The sequence below is a fragment of the Triplophysa dalaica genome, chromosome 3, assembly GCF_015846415.1.
Source record: "Triplophysa dalaica isolate WHDGS20190420 chromosome 3, ASM1584641v1, whole genome shotgun sequence".
NCBI lineage: Eukaryota > Metazoa > Chordata > Actinopteri > Cypriniformes > Nemacheilidae > Triplophysa > Triplophysa dalaica.
In genome coordinates, this window is record NC_079544.1 from 11251425 (window position 1) to 11275031 (window position 23607).

At 39.2% G+C, this 23607-nt stretch overlaps 1 protein-coding gene across 2 annotated transcripts; it reads right to left on the reverse strand.

Moving 5' to 3' along the window:
* Window positions 1-5270: 5270 nt before the first annotated feature.
* On the reverse strand, window positions 5271-15847 carry ptbp2b (polypyrimidine tract binding protein 2b). 2 transcript variants are annotated; one of them, XM_056743428.1, is made up of 15 exons: window positions 15704-15847; window positions 14979-15009; window positions 14729-14789; window positions 14355-14527; window positions 14055-14198; window positions 11858-12019; window positions 11631-11741; window positions 11134-11332; window positions 10739-10798; window positions 9975-10090; window positions 7940-7973; window positions 7349-7441; window positions 7043-7259; window positions 6670-6747; window positions 5271-6553 (listed from the first exon to the last, which is right to left on the reverse strand). In XM_056743428.1, the coding sequence occupies exons 1-15, from the start codon at window positions 15709-15711 to the stop codon at window positions 6424-6426; spliced, it is 1617 nt and encodes a 538-aa protein (XP_056599406.1). In that variant the 5' UTR covers window positions 15712-15847; the 3' UTR covers window positions 5271-6423. The 2 variants fall into 2 exon arrangements, with proteins under 2 accessions (XP_056599406.1, XP_056599407.1); XM_056743429.1 differs by lacking the exon at window positions 10739-10798.
* Between the last annotated feature and the right edge of the window lie 7760 nt (window positions 15848-23607).

Here is a 23607-nt window from a genome sequence, read left to right on the forward strand (position 1 = left end):
GAGTTGTCAGCAAAAAGTATAATACACCAGCGGACAGAGTATGCGATTGTGATCCCGGGACGCTATCGCAACGGAGGGGGACCCCGCGCACAGCGGGGCTCATTTTCTGAAATTTCAGGTGCTGCAGCTACAGGCGTCACCCAAAATAGCAGTAGTTTAGGGACAGGCTTACAAAAACAGTGAAATGGTGTGATTTAAATTCTTGCCATTTATGATCACATTTTGTTTCATATCCAATGGTCCAAATGTCAGTACATCGCACTTATCTGTCACAAAATGATGTTGTTACGCATCCTTACGCCTGTGTATCACGTAGACTACACCGTGGGGGTGCATTTCTCGGCACATCACTGTTTCATTCGACCAAAAGCCAACAGAATGTACCCAAAGACTTTCCCAAGATCACAAAAAGCTCTGTCATCAACAAAGGTTTATGATACTCTCTCCGCCAAAGGATATAGTGGCATTTAGCAACTTGTTAGCTACTGCTGTTTTTAAGACACGATAAAGCTTTAAACATGTAATCACGAGCGGGTTATTACTGGTGTGTTTTATGTCACAGAATGAAAATACTTGGATGTTTTGTTAACCAAACTTTGTTTTAGGCATCTAACCAAAAAAACATTTAAAAAAACGACCGATTTTTTGGCGATGAAACCAGAAGTGCTGAAATGCGAATTTTCTTCCGAGTTTTGGATACAAAAGTACATCATCTCTGCTAAATACTTTTAAAACGCTGCACGCAAGGACGTCGTTTTCCCACAAACGCGTACACGCACGTGCGCAAGCAGGCGCATACAGGATGCAACAATTAATGGCCCTTGTCAGTGTTTTCAATACAGTGGCTTCCTCCCAGTCATAAAGATATAAACTCTTGTTTTCTGCTTTAATTAAATTAGACTGGTGGAGCTAGGATGTCTGTGGAACACTGGCCAATGCTAATCTCATTTCGTCAGCCATTATGTCGCAGCTCGGTCCTGGCCTGTTCTCCCCATGCATGCCAGAGTTGGATCCAGAATGATTTCAAAATGCACCTCCCTGCCAAGCGTTGGCACACCCCTTCAGCTTCACAATCTCCCACCCCGGCGGTAAGAGACCCACTAATACTGTATGTATTTCCTCAGTGGGCAAGAAGTTAACTACGTACTGTACTGTCATTGTAATAAAGACTCGAAAGCTCCATCTCTGACGCGGGTCGGTCTTTCTCTGTCTCCCAGTGCTTAGAACGGCAGAAAGCAGATGTTAAACGATGTTCCCTTGACGAATGCAATGATAGATGGCTATGGAGGTGATTACTTTAAAAGGGGATCAAATGGTCTCTAAGATACTGCCTATCAGCATTGCCGGCAAAAGCAAAGAAGCCTGCGAGCGTACATCTATTGCTCTCTTTGAGCCCGGATTTCACCAGATCAATTGGATTTCTCAGTTCACGAAAGCAGATACGATCCGATGGCAGTCCACGCTCACCATCGATTCTTACTTTTTCAATGGCTATGAAATAGATTTTACACCACTGTCAAAATGAGCCCAAAATGAGGGATAGCAAGAATCATGTGTTGATCAAGTTAAACTTGATTTTATAATTTAGCACAGTCAGCAATGCCACTGGGATGTAGCGTTGAAGGTTTATTGTCGAAAATAAGTAGATCTTTAATCGGATCAGCATCGAATCGTGGGGTTTTCACCTCGTCGTTTTTATCATCATACTTAAATGACGCCTACGGAGGAGGCGAAGAGGAACTTGGTTTTGGGATATATTATAACATGTATTACAACGAGCCAATCTTACAGTTTTCGTCTCCTCCTTGAGTATCATCGAGTGGAAATTCTGAACAATTCCGGTAAAATTTTCTAGCTTTCATTCTGTGATCTGAGTTTGCTACCCCCTGCCTTGCATTCCCCCTTTTATATGTATATTTATTTCTTGTGCAGCCTTTTTACTGCTTTCTTTCTAGTTCTGAGGCTTGTACAATGCAGAGGAGAAAAATGCAGAAACAATTGTATGAATCGCATCTGAGCCTTAAATGTCTTTGTTTGTCCTTCTTTACTTCTGACTTGTAACAACGCATTATGGCTCTAAAGAAACATTGTTTTTCGGACTGAAGTCATATTAAAATGCTGAGACTGTCTGCTATACTGTGTACCAAACTACCCAACAAAACTGAATATAAGATTATGCTGTCACTTAGAATGAAAAACAGTCCTGCAAAGCATCTCTCCTTTTCTTTGTGTATCATGGTAGATGGATTGATAGTGAGATATTATATTATATCATCTGACAGACCAAATCTGCCTGACATATTCTTAAGTGAATTTTAAAGTTGTCCTGCTGGAGCCATTCAAGTATGCATGTTGCATTGTCTCTGTGGTATAAATCAATGATTTGGATAGTGAAATTGAAACATTGGTGAGCTCTTGTCCACTGTGAACGTTTTGCATCTTACAGCCAACCTCCTGAGTTATAAATAAATGAAAGAAAGCCATCACATCATTTGCATATAGATAACAGCCGTTTGATATGGGAAATCACTGGGATCATGGGAGATTTGGTTTTAATCTGCGAATAAACTTCCCATACACATTTTACACACTTTATTTTTGCAGCTCTAGATATGTCAGAGTGCGTAAAAAAGATGTCATTTTGCAGGCCAGACAGTCACATTTCTGCTGAGCCCCAAGACGAGCTGTGAATGTAATGTCCTCGCTGACTGAACCATTCTGTCATACACTGTTCATATACAAGAATTCACCTCAATGTATAAATTGTCTAACACAAACTCTGCTGTACATACTCAAAATTGAGCTATAGTAGTTTTGCTATATAATTACGGCAGATACAAATCTTTGAGAATGAGTCAATTTGTCAAAGTGACACATCTCTCAACAGGAAGTGATTGAAGGTAAAACCAAGTTATATATGGAGAACAGTTGGAGATGTATTTAATATATGGTGAGCCATGGAGTGTGTTGACATTTGGGTCATAATTACGCTATGCTAATTAAATCTGCTGAGTATCAGAGAGCTGTTTAATAATTCAAAGCCAGTGCAACCTCTAATACCAATGGCAATTTCCCAAAGTAAAGACAGTGGAATGATCATACTTGTCTCTCTTAAATATATAATTCTCTTTGGGAAATCATTTTGACACTCTGACCTACAATGGCTAAGAAGGGCAGGGCAATGACACTATTTTTGCGCTTAGAGTGGTAAAACTGCTCTCAACCAGAACGGGCATGTGGAAATGTGAACACTCCTATTTAACGCTGCATGAATTTCCGCTGTAGATATCCACAATTCTGTTATATTTATATCAGATGCTGAAGATATCCACACCATGATAATCAATGCTATGAGGTTTTTTTGTTTCGAGCTTGTTCACAAATGCAAGATCGTTCATAGCAGGGAGAACAGCAGTTCTTTTCTGCAAGCGTGAACAGTATTAAAGGCTACGGTGGAGTTACAGATGGCCTTGCAACAACACAATGAACAGAGTGGGCTTGGATTGCTCAAGGGAGCTTTGACATCCCTATTTCACAACACAATAACAAGATCCCTATGCTTTATAAAAAAAAATATCAAAAATTTAAATTAGCAAATGTTCCAATATGGTTTGGAGAATTAATTAAGTAAGGGATAACGTACAGGCAGCCGGATGTTATCTCAGAAATAAGCACTGACAGTGTGATCTTTTATCCCACTGTAGGGACTTTTTTATCCCACTGTAGGGACTTTTATCCCACTGTAGGGACTTATTTTCACAAATAGCTCATTTTTACCTTCCGTGAGGAAAAGACGTTTACTTTCGGTTTTAAGGTAAGAAGCGACTTGCAGATATCACGGACATGCAATTTGGTTGATTCATTTGTAAATATAATGTCATATGTTATTAAAAGAAATTTACATTTTATTTGTCAAAAAAAAACTGATACAATTATATTTGCTGCATCTGGGTTACGTGTGTTATTAGTTTTGAGAGGTCGTTGTCTGGGTATAACGAACCTGCAAATGTCGCGATTGGCCAATCAGAATCAAGCATTTCAACAAGGCGTGTAATGCTTAATAAATCACTCAGTTATTGTTCTAAAAATGCTGAAATTACAATTTTGTCTCTAGTCTACTGTATAATCCAGTTTAATATAGCAACAATTTTAGAATGCAGTACATTTGTTCAAAATAATAATAAAATGCCATTGAAATGATTACACTATTAATATAGTAGCACAGCTTGCAGTATTATAGTCATGGATGAGGTCCCAAAGTTCCAAAATATGTGCCAAAATACAGGCACTTTGGTGCAGTATTTACATCCAAACTGCATAATTTCTCTCAGACATAAAGGCTGCTTTCTTACAACTGCTGGTTTTAGAGCTAGTGGGATGTATATTGCTACTGACTACTCCTGGTGGTTCTTGGTTTTCTGTAATATAAGACATTTGATGTTGACAACCTTATTGTGATTTTCATGTCAAAATCTGAAATGGTTTGTATAATGATTTCATAATCTCAGGCAGCTACAAAATTAATTTTCCTTTTAATAGTAACAACACTCTTAACAAAGATCTAAATTAATTTAATCTGTGCATTAGACACAACCTGTGTTCCTATAGCTCAATCGGCTAAGCATTGTGTTAGCAACACAAAGGTTGAAGGTTCAGAGCCCAGGAAAGACAAATACTAAATAACCCCATCGATCGTAGATAAATGCATCAATCAAATGCACGGAGTTGATTCCGATAAAGGTGTCTGCCGAATGTAATGTTAATGTAATTTTGTTGTATGCAAAAATATACAATGACAATGAAGGCTTTCTATATAGTATTGTAGCACATAATTCTGATTATTGATAATTTCCCTTTCACTGTTACAAACAACTGCATCTCACACAAATCTGTCATCAAAGTCTTTGTTATTCAGACACGTCATTGTTTCACATTCAATCAAATTGCTCAAAAAACACTCCCTAAAATGCTCGATGGGGATAAATATCCCTAAACTTTCTATAAGTTCAGAAGATAAAAGTAGACAAGAGTGATCTGTACTAGATCAAAAGAACAAAAAATATAGAATGCCTGAAGATCCAGATGACAACAAAGTGGAAAATTGACAGATTTGCTAGTGCAAATAAAATCAACTTCAACTTTGTTTCACTCTGTCTCTTTTTTACATTGAGGGAAAAAAATTCCCAGCCTAGAAAGAGAGCATGAGAAAACAAAGCTAAGTGAGATACAGAGGACAGCAGAGGAAGAGAGAGACAGCAGAGAGGCAGAGGTGAATGCAGAGCGAGAAGAGTTTATTCAGCATGCTACAGTGTAAAGCACTTCACCACACAGGGACCGTCAAGCACAATCTTGGTAGAAAAATGAACTTTTAATTTTGCCACGGAACTTTACATTCCTAAAGATGTAAAAACTCAATTCATGTAGAAAATGTACAGAATGCCCTCCCTCTAGTTCCCAGGCTTAAATCACAAAAAGTAATTTGCAAAAATAAGTGTTACAGAGAGGTCATAAGTGAGGGATTCTCCTTCAAACAAGCACAAAGACAATTATAGATCATTTAAGTGATGTCTGATTCTTTTGTTCAATTCATAAAAATATTCCTGGTTGACTAAAACAGTTTTGTACAATGCAGAATGAAGTAAGACTAAAGGCACATTTACTTTGGTCCCAACAGTCCCAACAATAATGTGACATCACAACGTCAAACATGGTCAATCTGACACATGCAACTGCCAAGATCCATCAGCACATGCTTTGATAAAAATCTGATTTCCATTTAAAAATGGCTCAACAAATTCACTGAAGCAACGGTGAGTGGAAAAATAACAAAGCAGGTCTTACATATTACATACTATGTTCCCCACTGTCATTGTTTAATCACATGTTTCAATCACAGAAAGTACTTTGGGTGCCAGATCAAACAAACTCACTAGTACGGCCCCAAATAAAACGAAAATATTCAAAGGAAATTTACAACTTGGAGTATATTCCATCACAATCTGTAACTTGTCTGCAAGCTCAATTCTGAATATCATAAATAATTGAGCATTTGCCTTTCAATCAAAGCAAGCTAACTAGATCTCTTGGGTTGGATTTAAAAATCGACATTGGGCAAGTTATCACAATACTACTTTCAAAACAATGTGCCTCAACTTCTATTATCTAACAACAGGAGCAAAAAAGATCACCCTATTTTGCTAAGTAAGGCACGTTTTTGTCAATCCTTCCTAAATCTACTGCCTTTTGAGAGAAACAGAACAACAGCTGGACAAAATGCAAACACAAGGAGCAAATAAAGAGCGATAGTTCTGTTTAACAGCCGTTCTCACTGGCGTTTTTGATATGGCATTAAGGAATGACTGGTAAAAACAAATTAAATTGAGGCTCCTGGGGAAAGAACGAAAAGACAGCACCGGATGATCTTCAGATAGTGGACTTTGAGAAGGACACTCTCAGGCGATGACCACGACCCATGTCATAGTTGTGAAGGTCGATGAGTGCCTGAATTGCCTCTTCCACTGTGGCCATTTGCAGCAGAGCCATTTTGCGATCCCTGCAATTAAAAGCAATAATGACTTGGTATTAATGGTATAAAATGTTTTTAATGCACCAAAATGAATGGTTTTACATTAACAAAGTGGACCATCAAGAAATGGGGAGGGTTATTACTGGAAAAACTTGAACGCTTTCACCGTTCCGCTAGAGTTTGAGAAGAGCAGTCGTAAATCGTCCTCCGTCACATTCTCACTAGAGGGGGAAAAAGTAGTTATTAGAAATTCCTCACAAAGTAACATATTGTCATGATACATGAACCAGTATAACAAAAAAAGACTCTTGAACTGTAAGAAAAGGCTGAGAATTAATAAAAAACATGGTCAGCAGTAAGTCTTCAAGATTTATGCCAAAATAATGCACAACATATCTTAATACAACGACTGTAAAGCCATTTTACAAGCGGCTCATCTTACGATTTTAGGTGGTATCATCAACAGCACACTTAATCTTACTCTAGAAAATGTATCACGGTCTCCTACATACTTACGGGATGTTAGAGAGATGGAGCGTAGCTGAGGGGGGGAAGATGTTTTGGAAATTCTTAGATCCAGGTTTCTTGAAGCGATGCAGAGGAGAACTGGTGAAGTCTTTGGTCAAACCCTGATCATCTAAACCCTCTCTGGGCAGCTGTACTGTCTGGTGTTTGGAGAGGGTCACTCGAATTATCTTGCCGTACATCTTCTGCCCATTCAGATGGCTCATTGCTAGACAAAAGAGATACAGAAAGTGATTTATGCAAGATTTGCTCGAATGACAACATTTCAGCATGTTGTTAAGAACATGTCACCCTTACCTAACTGGGCCTGGTTTCCATCGGACATCTGGATAAGGGCGCTGTCCTTCTTGTTGTAAAGGATCTTCACACGCTGCACGTCACCATAGACACCTTTGGTTAAGCGAGAGGCAGATGGAAGAGGGAGGGAAGGAGGGAGGAGGAGTGAACCAGGAAGGACAAGTTAGTGGTTCAAGCTCCGACATGTTTCTGACATGAAAGGTGAATATGATATACAAATCTTCCAAATTATCTACACCAATGAGTCCAAAACAGTGTTTCTAACAGACACAACTTATTCTGATACGCCCTCAAAAACAAGCTCATGGTATATGGCAAAGTTAAAACAAAAGCCTACATGCAAAAGAATCCACCATGCATTAATATAAGCTGTACATGAAGAGAGACAGAGATAGAGCAAGATAGAGACGGAGGCTTCAAAAGCCAAGGAAAAAGAAATCAAAACTATTCCATTTTAAATTTGGCAAATAACTAACAAATTAAACTGGAAAAATGTTACACTAGTGCCAGATTATGAACTAGCCCTTAAATCATAAATTAAATAAACAATAGAGAAACAAAAAAAGAGGTAGATTGCTAACGATAACATACCGAAGAGGGTAAACAGACTTTGGGGCGTAACCATCTTTAGAAGGAGAGAAGAGCAAGCAGCGTAAGACAGGAAGAGAGAAGAGTCGAGGTAGAGCGGAGATGAACAGATCATCCATAACGGAGGGTGGTTTCCCGTAGAATGGTGAGGTGGTCATGGAGCATGGGTCAAGGCAGTTAATTGGGGCAAGTTGGTCCGAGGAGGAACGTTTGTTTGGTTCAGGGACAAAGCATGAATGGGTGGAGGGTGGGTGGGGAGACAGGAAAAGTGATCAGAGAGGGCCAACCAATCACAGAGGACCAACAAAAATAATAATAAAATAAAATAATAAAGGAGGGAGAATGACAGGGAGAGAGGGTTTGGAAGCAGTGTGGGGTAAAAAAAAAACACATACAAAGGAAAAGGTTGGAGGGGGGACAAAAATAATATACAGGTCAGTACATAGGAAATGCAGGAGTTTGGTCAGAAAATGGCAGGGCTCTCTTTATCGGTTTCTTCTTCCGACTATTTTTTTTTACTGTGCCAAGCGTAGACACCCGAGACTGAATGTGGGCAGGGCACATTTACTCAGCCTAAATGCAGCACAGAAGTGGTGATAGGAGTACAGAGCATGCAGAGCATGTGGAAGGCTTTGGTATGAGGAAGTGTTAGATAAAAAACAGCTTATAGCTGTGAAGGCGCGGAGCCATGCAGCATGAAAACCACCTTGCAGAGTTATGGCATCAATAGAGAGCACGTCATGTTGAACACTCGACAAACCCACAAGTGTTTGGGGAAACAAAAACCATGATGGGTAAATTACTGGGACACTTCAAAGAGACATTGAAATCATAGTGAGAGAGAGTTTGAGACATGAGAGAGGCGGGTGGGGCTACCACGTTTCATACCAACTTTGAATAGCTTAGAGAGAGGCAGTGGAGCATCAGGAGAAGAAGAGAGAGATACAGCTTAGAGAGAAAAGACAGTTAGATATTACTTCCAGACAGAGCGCTCAAGAAAAGGTGCAAGAGAGAGAGAGAGAGAGAGCGAGAGAGGGGAGATGGGGAGAGATAAAGAGAGAGGAGAGACAGTGATCAAAATTTGCACAGAGAGAGACTGCAGAGAGACCCTCCATTTTGACGAGAACCTTACTGAGAATGCTTTCAGTATATTTCTGCAAGTATAAATGTAAAAAATAGAGAACAAAGAGCTACAGGTTTCAATTCATTAATGACTTATCAACTGCAAATATACTGAAATAACATTGAACAGAATACATTAAGGATGAAAATGAGACACAGGTCAATTTGAGGTAATGTAAAGACAAGTTATCTGCTCATTGAATGTATCGTCATCTTATCCGTGTTAAGTGTTCTGAAATTAGCATTCTTGAGGTTTTCTATCATCACTTTGAGCAGTTAAACTCAAAATGACAAATGACTCCTACTCTATGAACTTTCAGGGACATGCAACTATTTTTTAAGCATCAGCTTCAGTTCATCCAGCAAGACAGTCAACAATGCAAAGTAGTTTATATGGGAACACTGTTTTAGGTACATGATGTGTGTTTAATAGTTTTTAAATGACCACTATCCATAAAACAGCTAATATAATGCCAATATGTAAAAGACAATTTAATGGCAGCATAGAGGGTGTTCACAAAACAGCCAAATTAAAAATAACACTTATTTTACACAAAACAATTTTGAATAACATACCCAGAATAACGTTAGACAGGCACTGTAATCTGCTATTGGTAATAATGTCAAAATGATACAAAATGTATAGGCCTGGCAAATATAACTAACATTTAGATTTAAATAAAAAATAACATATCACAAATAGTTCCTCTTTATGTTGTTTCAATGCATTTCACACTCCTGCTAAATGTCATGAAAATGATGATAAAAAACAGAGGTCCCCCAATGAATTCGAAAATGATGAGGACAAAACATACATAGACATACAGTGTACCAGTGACCTGACCGATTAAATAAAAAAACAGTGAACAGGGGGAGCAGGGGGTGTGTGCTGGCTGTATTATGAGGTTGTACTGACCTCCTCGTTGAGATTGCTGACCAGTAGCACTCCACCAGGTCCCGAATGCCCCGACAACGCCACCCTTCCTGCTGCTGCCGCTGCCGCCGCCGCCGCGCTCAGAGGGCTGATGGCCCCTACAGCGTGAGAGAGAGAAAAGGAGAAGGAAAGAACTGTGTCAACCACACCACTCAGAAAAGCCGACGGCTCAGCATCTCAGCTGGATCTGCCCTCTGGCCATGCAGTCTACCTGTCTGCACCAAGCACATCCCAGCCAAACACCACACACGTCTGGCAAACTCACATTCCAGAGTCGATATCTGCCGTTAGGGGGATCGCTATCTGTGTGGATTTCACACAGACTGGCACTCCGGAGCCATATCCGAAAACAAAATTGCTTCTCGGGTCCCTTTTGCTCGTTGTAGTCAGCCGCTCAATAGGCCGTTCAGCTTTTGCTTGGGGAAACTGGTGTTTGTCAGTTTGGATTGCCAGTCTGTCTGAAATACGGCCTCCTAATTAGTGTGCATGTCAATCTTTTACGTCAGGCCCATAATGCAGAATGGAAGGGCTTATTGTTGCAGCTTCAGATTTATGCTTTGACAAATAGAGACTCTGTTTATGAATCCTGCATGTCAAGTCACGACAAATGGTTGGGGTGGTTTCAACATGAAAGCCCTGCCAATTCTGACAGCACTGGAAAAGTCCCTGTCCTTCAGAGGGAAGTGCGCATACAAGTAGGGTTAGAAAACAAAAAGGACAAATAAAGTAAATGGAGACATAGGTACCTAGAGAAGATGGAAACCCTCCACCACTAGAGTAGGAAGTTACCATTCCAGAGGGGGTACCTAAGGAGAATGCGTACAGTCAAAGTCTTACGGGATGAAACACAGACTGGGGGCCGTGGAGGCGGCAAAATCTTAAAGAAACGTGTTTGAATGGCACATCAATTAGATGGGATTGAGATTCAGGCACCATTGATCCATTTCCTACAAAGAACTATGAATCATAATAAAGGGGAAGCATTCACACCCCTACTCTGCTCTGAAACTAAAGCTATGCAGGCAGAAGATGTTGATGTATGTCAGAGAATGACAGGGAAGATGGGTCTTAAAAAGGTGAGACTGGGAAATGATTTTGTGAGTGGAACACATGAAAGCGGCATTTCCGCAATGAGCCTTACCGAGCAAGGAGGTGGAGTCTTTGCTTAGAGCTGCAGCCACAGATGGGTCCACGGGTGGCTGGCCGTCTCCTGCAGGAAGCTCGGGCCGGGTGTAATCCCGACTTTTGTCATTGTTGTACTTTACGTTCAGGTTGACCAGTTTGGAGAAGTCAATGCGCAAAGTGCAGCAGGAGTTGTATATGTTTTGGCCATCCAAGGACTTTATAGTGGGAAAAACAGGAAGACAAGAAATCCTTTGTTATTCCATGACAGGAGTGAAAAAGAATAATTACGGCGCATAATGTTGGGCACTGGCTAAAAGTAATAAAATGCTCCTCTACAAGTAATGACAACTGCAGTCATTTTATCATATAAATGAAAGAACGGTTATAAAGCAACATATGATTGGATCATAATTTGCCTGTGGTCATAACCATCAGATTAAAAATCTCATAACAGTGCTTTGGCACGTCATTACACATTTATGGAGTTTGCAGTGGTTTCTATTATCCCCTTACCAGTTTGGCCTGCTGGGCATTCACTGGATCGCTGAACTGCAGAAGAGCCTGGAACTGATTATTTTTGGTAAATGTGATTATCTTCATAACTGTCCCAAACTTGGAAAAGATCTATGGAAAATCAGTACAAAGTCCCGTTAATTCAGAGGCACGAGAGTGTAAACTACGTTTGGCTTGTTTTTTAAACTGCAGGTTATTCCAGATGGATGCCTGCTGCGAACATTGACCTGTTGGAGGACGTCCAGGGTGACTGGGTAGAACATGTTGTCGATGATTATTCGCAGCACTGGACTGGGTGCAGGCGTTAACACACTCTCGCCCGCCGTGTCTGAGCTTGGGGAGCCACCCTCCTGGACTGCTGACACTGCCTGCAGCACGGCCTGAGCCCGCTTAAGAGGAAAAGCAAGGGAAAAAGATTAGAACTGGAAAAGGGTAGCGAGTGATGTGTCAGGGGCGATTCACATTTCGCATCTAAAACCTTGCGCAAAACGCACTGCTTCTTCCTTTTTTCCAAAGGGCCTAGGAGTTTACACTCCCCCGGCGTCTGTCGTTGCTAAGCAACCATGGCCACGCTAGCCGTTGAGAAGAGGAGGTATAAACAAAGGATATTTGGATTATATGCACCAGGGGTGTGATAAGATCTGGTGGCACGAGATTCGATGAAACACAATTTCCTTACGCAATTGGCATGATGGAGTGACGAGTTCATAATTGTGAGCATTTTAGTCGCATATGCTCCCTAAATTAAACCTGTGCAACCTCAAAATATATTTGTGAGCATTTGTGTGAATTCACATTTTGTTGTTGTGCGACCCGTATTCATCACTGTTCCCACCATTTTATATGTAAACTGTCAAATGTTTTTGCGCACGTCTCTTGCGTCTGCAGCGTCTCACGCAGAAAGCACTAGTGTTTACAGCTGTTCGTACGCAGCTGAGCTGACTATACGACAAGTACAGTATAGCAATTGCAAGTTCACATTACGTAATTGTAGAGAGGTTCAATAAAAGGAAGGAAGGAGACGGGAACCGGCAAACATGTAAACATTTAATAAAACATAATCAAAAGTAAAAAGACAGCCAGCCGGCCGCCCCTCACGGTCGATGGCCGGTGAATAAAACATAAATACAAATACAAACATGTTCGGGCCCAGTCCTCTCTCTTCCACGGTCCGGACGCTCGTTCTCTTATATGCAATAATTTTGAGCTGAGGAAAAATATAGATTTTGGTCGAATTTCAGATTTTCATGAAAATTAAATAGTATTTTGATACAAATGTATCTTAATTTGTCTACATTTTCTGAGAGGTGCACCTTTCTAAGTCTTTTCTAATATGACCTAGATGCATGTCCAATCGGAAGCAAAGCGCTTGAGATTTTGGTTTCGGTTTTAAAACAGGATTGAAAAAATAAAGTGCTGGACTGATGTTAAGAGAGTAATTAAGAGAGATAAAGTGCAGGACCTGATTGATGCTAGCTATAAGAGCTAAAAAAAAAAAGAGTTACAAAGAGCTTTCATAAAAAAGAACTGAATAATAAATATGACCACCATTTTCTCTTTGACAGACACTTTGCGCTCATCCCTTTCAGCAATGCTTTTCACCTGAGCAAACGTGATTCTGGTTGGCCCTAGGACCAAAAAAAGACAATGGTGTGATCTAGATTCCGGTTGGCCAAACAAACCCAGCTTCTGGACCAAAGACGTTTCAGATGCTCTAGAGTAGACGCCTAAGACCCCCTCCCACGGAAAAAAAACTTTTTGGATTTAAACAACTCACATAAATGACCTAATTTTGATTCAAAACGGCAAAAATCGGCTAGTTTGCAAATATGTAAAGCTCTTTACAGAAAGCAGCACTTGTTAAGAAAACAAAGCATTAATTTTGTGCAATTACTGCCTGTCAATTGAGTTTGTGACAAAATATTTTGCAGTATTTACATATTGTTTATAACTGAATGATATGATTCATCAAAATAGAAGTTTAACTTGTTTCATATAGTACAAGATGATTTTATATTGCCTACATTTTATTGCATTTCGTGTTAAGTTGAATAAGATACAAATTTTCTCTATATATTTCATCATAGCAGATTTCTTTTAAAAAAAGTCTTAAAATCTCGTCTCGGTTCTCATGAAGTCAGTCTCATCTCATGAGATAAGTGTCTCGTCACACCCCTAATATGCACTGAAAATACCTTTCAATAACTCTGCAACTAGATTTATTTATGCTGTGATCATTTGTCTCCATCTTCACTGAGCTTGTCTATATTTGTTGGTTGGTTCTTGTCACGTGACCTGCCGTGCGGCATTCTGTAAGGTTAAAATATTTTCATCTTGATCCGGCGAAAAAAAAACGTTGCACCCTATTTGAAATGTGAATGGCCCCTTATAAGACATAAAAAAGATAAGGAATGTGTTCCTAACCTGGTTGAGAGCACTGTCAGTCTTGAGTTCTTTGTGGTTGGAGTACTGAATGAACACTGGGACATTACGCACTTGTGGTGTAACAGCTGTGTAGTAGTTCACCATGGTAACAGCTGCTTCCTCTGTTCCAAGCTCCAAAAATGCCTAATTGATGGAATGAATCCAAAATGAGACAACATACCGATTGGATGAGCAAACCCTTGTTCATCCAATTTCCCAAAACGGCAACAATCATTTTAGGCAGCTGAATTGAATTTCAGCATCTTGAGACAAGCCCTGGGTTTAACATTCCACACATACCTGGTTTTTGCCTTTAAGCATCAGAATATTGGTGACCTTTCCAAAAGGCAAACCCAGGGCAATGACCTCAGTCTCGGAAACCTCATTTGGGAGTTTCCGGATATGAATGACTCGAGACGGGGGACTCTCCATGCTGTCCTCCACCCTTAGTTTCTTACTGTCATTTCCATTAGCTGTCAAATAAATGACATGCAGCATTTACATTTGTTTTAGGTTCAGTGATAGGTCGACATAATATTAAATCATATGTAGTCGGTACTTTAAAAATGCCTTTAAAACCTTTACATAAGGATTGTAACTGACACCACATTGACTTCTAATAAAGTTGAAAGACACACAGACTAACTGTTGATGTTCATATTGATATCTCTTACCAGTGACTGAAGAGTTTGGACTGTTGTAGAGACTGCCAGACAGCAATTCATCTGAGCTTCTCTAGAAATACACAGACATACACTGAACAATACTGTTTTGTAATGTAATTGATCATTCACATAACTCCTCACAGAATATTTAATATGGGCCATAAGGGTGTTTGCTCTTCTAAATGTGTCGCATAATTTGATCAAATTTGTCAAAGTATTAAAAGTATTATCTAGGAGTTAGAAAAAAAGAAACACTTACCTTTACACCAACTGCAACATCGCTTGCAATGCTGACAAGAGAAAATATTAAAATGCAGATTAACGCAGTTTAACAAAACCTAAACGATACCCCTACTATAATTCACGTTACACTACACAGAATGTGCTCAGTAGTACACAAAATACATTATACAATATACAGACACAATAAAACTACAAATATTTTCAACACCTTTTTAAGTGCGTATAGCCAGCGATGTCATTAGTCTATAATAATAAATCGAATAAAATTTACTTAAAGAAAGTGAAACCAAGTATAATACATTTTGTTCCGCGATTTCACACAATTAATATACATCTCGATGATGGAGCGATTGACCCGTTATTCCACACAAAGGACATCTCACGAGCCCGTAGCAGCAACAACAACGTTAGCCGCAAAGCCCATTTAACGTAACGTTAAATTACTTCAGAAATATTAAATAATAGCTTCGCTTATTCGTGCAGTTGTAAATAACACACATGCTGTCGTTAGATCGCTCTACGTGTTGTTTTAATGTTCGGCGTATAACGTACATAACGATTTTATCCTTGTGCTAACGGTAACGTTAGTTGTTTTTGTTAGCAGCGTCTGGCCGATTCATCACCGGTCTGCACGCGCGGCCTTGCACGAGAAGCTTACGATACAGAACTCGTTTTAAAATGAGGTTTTTCCACAATTAAAACATCATATTTGCTCTTATTGTGTACGCAGCGCATACGTACCCGTCCATTGCAGGGAAAGCGTTCTTCACGGCGTGATTCTGATGGCAGGAGCAGAGAAGCCTTCAACACACACACGTTACTATGCAAAATGGAGGAGAGCCTTTTTCACGGAATCACCCGAACACGGCCGAACCGAACCGAACCGCCGGCGAGAGGACGCTCAGAGCATAATGAATAAGGTCTGGGTGGTTCTACAAGTTTCAGATGCTTTATATCAAGAATACATTTTAATGTCAGACCTTTGTTTTGCAGACAAATAGATAATTGTGCGAAGATGTTTATTTTATTATAAAACTTAAATTGTCTTGATTTATGACAAATCCAATACCCTATTGGTTTCCTATTATTCTTAAATGTGGATAAGTATGTGACTTTATAATATTATTTCTACATTTAATCTTAACTCGATTAACAGGACCTGTGTTAAATACCAGCATCATATCATTCTTTGTATTATATTATTTTAAACAGATCTTTATAGACGGATGACGACGAAGGAAACTTCTTGTCTGGCAGCTCCTGCTAGTGATACAACAATTCATTTATTATTACATTTAAACATACATTTATTAAATGAAACTTAAACTACTCAACATTGATTCTTTGCAGAACTTTGGGCCGTATAATGTTGAAACCATCTGTATGGCCAATTGCAGTCATATATGGTCCAAGAAATGATGTGGTCTCACTATATTTTTTAAATCTTGCACTTTACTGGATTGAACTATGTTTGTAACCCTTTGAGGAGAATTAATCATTAAAATAAGTGTGGGCGCCTTATGGTCCAAAATCAGCTTGAGTGAAGCATCGCGTTTTGCTCAACAGTCGCAGCTCAGTGACCCTTTAAACGCTGTTGAAGATTGCAGTGAGATCATCACACTTCACTCTTCTGAGAGCCCACGGGGAAAATACAATCATAGAGTGCACAGAGGGGTCCGGGCGGCTCCAACTGACCACAGATGAAAAGATGTTTACTTCACATTTCTTCACCAAATGTAACAGCTTGTCCTGAGCATCATTATATACCCTGTATTGATTTCCAATACTCCGCACATGTGACTGTTGCCTCTGGGGCGTTGGTCACCAAGTGAATTGGGAGCTTGCAGTCCTTTGTCACTGAATCAGATTATTGATGAGAGAATTGGGCCTTATGGCTATAGTGTTTCATATAACCTTTACCTAACCCTCCCTTCCCATGTCCAACACTAGTTTGGCCGTTTGTGGAAAATTGCCGAGCCTTGCAGGTGTCCACTGTTTCTGTGAGCCTTGCAGAAACTAAGCAGAGCTATATTGTTAAGAGGTCACAGTGTGAATATACATGACTCTGTGGTTACCGTAAGGTTTGCTGCAGGGCTCATTCTGCCATGGTTACCTGATATAGCATTTCCTTAATTATTCAAACAGCGCTGCGCATCTCATTTAGATTGAACTCAGGTGAACTGTTCGATACGATACACCCGCTGACCCCGCTGTAATGACTACAATCTGTTTGCCACTGTTGGTTAAAGCCTTTTACAGCTTTCTCATAAGGTCCGTATGGACCCAAAGGACCGGGAAGGGTAATAACAGCAAAACAGGACCATAAACTTGGAAATAGGACTTTTCTCAAGCTTCGTCTTTGTGTAAAAGTGCCTTTCGTCAATATTCATTTCATATTAATAGAGAATGCTTCTTAACGTGGCCTTTTAAATAGTTAATGTTTAGTGTTTGAATTTGACTGTGACCTTGAACCTACAGCCGCGGAAAAAAATTAAGAGACCGTTTCAAAATAGTTTTCAGTTTTTCTGAATTTACTTTTTATAGGTACTGTTTATGTGAGGTGTTTAGGTAAAATTATAATTTTTGTTTCATTCTGTGAAGTACTAACAATATTTCTCCCAAATTCCAAATAAAAATATTGTTTCTTTCATTGGTAGAAAATGAAATTCAGACTGCAAATACTGAATAAGAAAGTTCATATTAACTTTTAAGCAATCCAACAGTAATATATGTACTTGTATTTAGGAAAAGGTAAAAAAAGGGATGTAACCTTTTTTATGTGTCATGTCATGCTGTCAGTCTTTCACATTGCTGTTGGATAACTTATGTCTATCTATTTGATTTTGTTGAAATTCAAATGCTGTTTAAATGAAACTTTTTTTCTGAGGATGTATACAGCTTTTATTTTTTTATCCTTTTCGGATCCATAATCCAGGTATTTTTCTTTCTTCTGTTTATAACGTTAAAGCAAACTGTTAAATGTAATCAAACCCTTGTTATTTGTGACCCTGGACAACAAAACCTGTTTTATGGGTCAATTTTTCGAAATTGAGATGTTTACATAATCTGAAAGCTTTCTATTGATGTATGGGTTGTTAGGATCGGACAATATGAATATCAAGATATTGAGAAAATGGCCTCTGGAGGTGTTAATCAGGGGGACTGTGGCAGGCATTCCACTCCCCAAAATAACGTTTTTATTATTAAAGGTAGGAAATTTACAAAATATCTTCATGGAACATGATCTTTACTTAATATCCTAATGATTTTGGGCATAATAGACAAATCCATAATTTTGAAACATACAATGTATTTTTGTCTTTTACTAAAAATATTCCCGGGCTACTTAAGACTGCTTTTGTGATCCAGGGTCACATTTGTGAACCTGCTTTTTGTATGCGACATATATTATCAGCTCTGATGTGAATTGAATTGTAAATTGATCATTTGTAATTGCTGGGTGAATTAAAACTTTTTAGAAACATGACAAGAAATTAGTACTCGCATTTAACTGATGCACATTACTTTTAACTTTGGATCAAATGATATCAAGCCAGGAAATTACTTATAGATGTTAATTAAAGATCTCATTAGAATGCTCAATAAAGGCTTAATAGTTCACTTTAAAGATTAAGTTGTATCCCGTGCCGTCATTCTTTCACGCTCCATATTGAATCAGGTCTCACAGAGCCGAGTAAATTAATCAATCCTTTATTCCAATTAGAGAATCCAGCTACTTTGTTCTCTCACTTTCTCTTAGTTGTTGGGCCTGTAGTGTGGCATTTTCCCATTGTACTGTAAAACCAGAAAATGTTTATGGTCACCTCACCTTTTTCTGTCATGGAATCAGTAGAAAAAAGAATGTGCGATTACCAGGTGAATACACTGATATTACACTCACATTCTTGTTTAGCTGAGGTGGCCTTTGGGAGTGATGACTTGTGATTTCAGACGTGTCTGTTGAAATGTCAGGACACTTCACATTTCCGCCCTGCTTCCTTCAGCAGGCCGTCACCTCATCTTGCAGACAGGACAGTAGTAGCGTTCAGATTTTCTCTGTTAGCATGCCACACACAAGGCCTTCTCCTCTGGGCTGTAATGGTCTATATCCACTATGTCCTTTTCTTGACGAATGAAGGTTAATGTACAGTACTAATACAACAGCTGAGAAAATTATATTTTTTGTCATTAATGTCAGGCATAAAACAAATGCCTTGGGGTAACATCCCTGGCTGTACAGTGAGTGAAAAGAGCACTCTTGATTTAAACTAAGCATTTATTTTGCATAAATTAGGAGAATGGCCGGAGAGGGGTTTGCTGTGTGCTCTCAAACGGGAATGATTCTAAAGCTGTAATGATAATATTGTAAAGACTGCTGCTGCATCTCCACAAATCGATTCATTGTTCCGGGGATGAGAAGTTCAGCAGGGTTGTGCATTTGATTCAAAAGCTTTTAGTGGCATTTTCTCTTTGAAATGTTAAAAGTTCTAGCCAGATTTCTGGAAGGAATTAGGCTGTAACACAAACCGTGTATTATGAAAAATTGTGATTTGAGTTTTTACCCAATACACAGAGAAATTTTCAAACTGGACGTCTGATCAAGACAGTCGTTTTTCAGCTGTTTTGCTGTGGAAAATCCTCACATTTTTAACATTTTATTCATTTTTAACAGACAATAATTTACATGAGTGAAATGTCTCCACAATTTAATCTTCCTCAGTCTTGCTCGCTTGTTTAATGATAAATATATTCGAGCTTGTCTTAGTTGTGGTAGCCTCTGTTCAAATGACAAAATGATGAATTCAACAGCGTGTTTCGCAAACACTTTCTTGCACGTTTTTTAAAGTTACGTGGGGCGTGTCTTGTCTCATAATTTACAACATGTAAACACGTCTTTATCTCCATGGGTGCGTGACACTGAGGCAGTTTCCATGGAGACATTCGGCTAAAAAAAAACGTTGTACAAATAAATCTCATTAACCTGTTCACCTCTGCCTAAGTCTCTGGAGAATGGTTCTTCACAACAGGAGCGTGGTTTCTTCGTTCTGCCACACAAATTCATTTTAAGCGCATTGTAACCTGACAGGGTGTCACACGGGGCAAGTGCGGCGTGGCAGACAGCTGTATGACACGCACGTGAACTGTACTTGCCGGCATATGATGCCTAATGGACATGGACTCAATTTAATGACTTCCCGTCTGTGCTTGTTTAAAAAAAGAGGCATTTACAAGCTGCCATCCACTGAGGAGGCTATTTGAAGACTTAGAATTATTGTAATGTTGGAACAAAAGCTTGAAACAAAATGCTCCAACTAAAACGCTGCATGCTTACATATAACACAAAGTGTTAACCACCACATACACAACATAACAATTCAGAAAAACAAAGCACACTAGTTGGTATGTTATGCTCACTTGAGTCAGAGTGCATGAATAATGTCTAATATAAAAAGATCTGATGTGTACTCGCATGCACGCTTGTGTTGACACGTTCGCTTGTGGCCCCCACACCTGAAGGTGGGTCACCGGAACCCCCGAGGGAATGGGGAGGTGGCATTGGGGGGTTGCTGCTTGAGCACTTCTTGTTATCCTGTTGTGGGAGAAAGAGTGTGACAGCCCCTTAATCCAGCCAGCTTTGTGCCAGTGCCCCTGACACCATGCTAAATTGTGTTTGCTTGAGCAAGCTCTCAGAAGCATCCAGCCTCCGCCACATCTGTGACCTTCCTGACACTTATAGAGCAAACACCACATAGAGCGCGCTGATGGGAAGCTCTGCCATCTCTAACGCGGCCGGAGGCTCTTTTGTCATAATTCGTCCATTGATAGTTTATGACGTTCCATCTTCCACTTGAGATGGCAAAGCGCTGAACTCATTTCCCCTTCCGAGAGGGCCGGCACCGTGGATCTGATGCTTCCACGGTGTGATTACGTGTGAGAGCGCCTACCATGGGAGTCTGTGGGGCGGAACGCAATACACAGACAGACTGCTTAGACAGGGGCGCATATCTGAGATGGAAAGGTAATTTTAGACTTTGGCATTGCCATGGATAATATATTCTCCAAGAGCTTGTATGTGTGGGTTCATTTTGGGGGTTTAATGTTCAGGAGAGAAAAAGAGTTCTATGAGCTGATCAATATTGCTTCTGGGTTGTGCCAGAAGGTTGTTGTGCACAGGGTTTTTCACAGTAGAAAAGAGTTCAAACATATACAACTAATAACAACAAAAACAAAATGTAAATAACATAAATAAAACTTGGGGTATAATTTTTTTAATGAAATTACAATATGTGTCAGGGATAAAAGAAATTAAGTACATAAATTAAAATTACATAGTGCTTCGTACGTCTTTTTGGCTTTTTTGTTTTTATATTGCTTAATGTTTGTCCATATTGTTTAATTTCTTTAATAAAGTGTTCAAAATTGGTCTTTTTGGCTCATCTTTTCACCTGAATGTGATATTTACCAAGTAAAATAAAAAGTTGTACAAGAAAATAAAAACCGGAAGCGTGAAATAGGCCTATAGAGAGTATGGAAGTATCGTCACTTTACCACGTGAACACCACGTGGGCACGCCGGAGCACGGCCTCCTGGGTGTCAAAACATTCCTATTAGTCGTAGTGAAGCCGTATGGATCACCGTCGAGTCCAGCTGCATGAAATTTCAGCAAATAATTGCTTGTTTTAGTACCGGTTTCTTTATTTCTCCTATTGTTACATTTAATTTCCGCATAAATGAATACAAGCCTGCAAACAAATTAATTGTGAAGCTGTTAAGCTAACTGAATACATTCCTGGCTAGATAGTTGGAGGAAGGGTTTCCCTCTGGCTATATGGGGGAATTCTTTCTATGCTAAACATTCTTTGTCTTATCTGCTATACCTTATTTGGTCATTACGTGACCCCTGGACATTTGAAACCATCCAGAGGATTTTTGGTACCTTTATAAAGGCTTGTAGATTCTAAAATAAATGAGTTCAAGAGCTGGATGACTTTGTGTCTAGTTCTTGTGCTCCCAGATCTGCAGAAGAATTCTCTCACAACATCCAACCTATTTCTGATTTGATTTTAAGTGTAATCCAAAACACAGAAAGAAATTTAGTGTTCGAAAGGAACCAGAAGTTTAACACCTGTTCTCCTCAGCCAATATGCTGGGTGTTTTGCCACCCAGGGTAGCGTATCCCAGGGCGTGTCACGTTTTCACGTGGGAAATTGTGTTCACGTTGATGCATACCCTTTATTAGACAATACGCCCTTTTCACAATGACGTAACTTAACTTCCGCCTTTTCACAAAGCAGTGTATGATAACATCCGCTTTGCAACAAACAAGGAGAAGAAGAACTTCCGTCACGCTGAAATTTAACAACAGTGGAAAAAAAAACTGACCAAACACGTATTCAACTACTTATCCTAGCACCTTCGCTAACACAAAAGAAAACAAAACGCCTACCTTCTTTATTAAACAGGTAATGTTCAAAGAAGAATTTGTATCCTTTATCTAGCTTTAATCTTGTTGTAAGCCAAAAACATAATCTAGCCGTATTAGTGGCAGCTGTGCAAGGGACTTAGAAAAGTCCATTCTGGTCCATTCTAGACCATCCAAGAATCTTCGGAATACTTTTTTCAACATAATGCAAATTGGGACCTTCTAATTCTACTTTCGAAAACTATAAGAACGGATAGTATGCTGATTGAAACGCAGGGTTGCACTTTTTTGTACAACCGTACAAACCGAATCCGCATGCGTCGAAGTGCTCTCGTGAACGCGTACATTAGACTGACATGACAGAGGAGAATATATTGATTAAAGTCATTATGTTGGTTTGTTTTTCGCACATAAAGTATTGTTGTCACTTCAAAAAAATTATATCAAGCCACTATGAGCGGATGGACCAATTTTACGATGTCTTAAGTGTTTTTCTTAACCTTGACAACAACTGTAACCATGATGTCTATGAGGAGGCCTGGAAATCTCTCGGGTGTCACCTAAAGTATATTTATTTGTGTTCGAAGACGCCGGGACGTCTTAAAATATGTTGAACCTCATGTGGGTGTGTAAAAAATAACACAATTTTGATTTTGAGATGAACTTTTCCTTTAAGCTAAAATGTCAAGTTCCGAAAGCACAAACAAAGTTATTTTAAATGTTTTAATAACTGGTTGTACTGACTGTATACTTTTTGTAAAAATTAAAATATTAAATACAATTAGAGAATGTTAATAATGGTAACTACAGTATTATTTGTCATATGTTTTCATATTTGTTATACTTTTGTAGTGTTATTGAATTTTGTGTTAAAGGGGTCATATGACACGGCTAAAACAAATATTATTGTTTGTTTTAGATCCAAGGCAATGTGTATACACAATGTTCAAAAACGCTGTATTTTCTGCATACCATGCATTTTTGTATCTCCTCTTTTTCTATAAAACTCATCGCTCTGAAAAGCGAGGTGCACTATGATTGGCCAGCTAACTAGTGCTTAGTGATTGGACGAAGACTGCAACTGCATGTGGCGGAAATGTAACGCCTCTTACCATATTTGGAACATCAGGTTCCAAACCAATTGTACTGACTGGTACGCCCACCTTTCTTGTTAATACATTTGGGTGGTTTTAATCAAATCATACCACGGACTGACGTAATT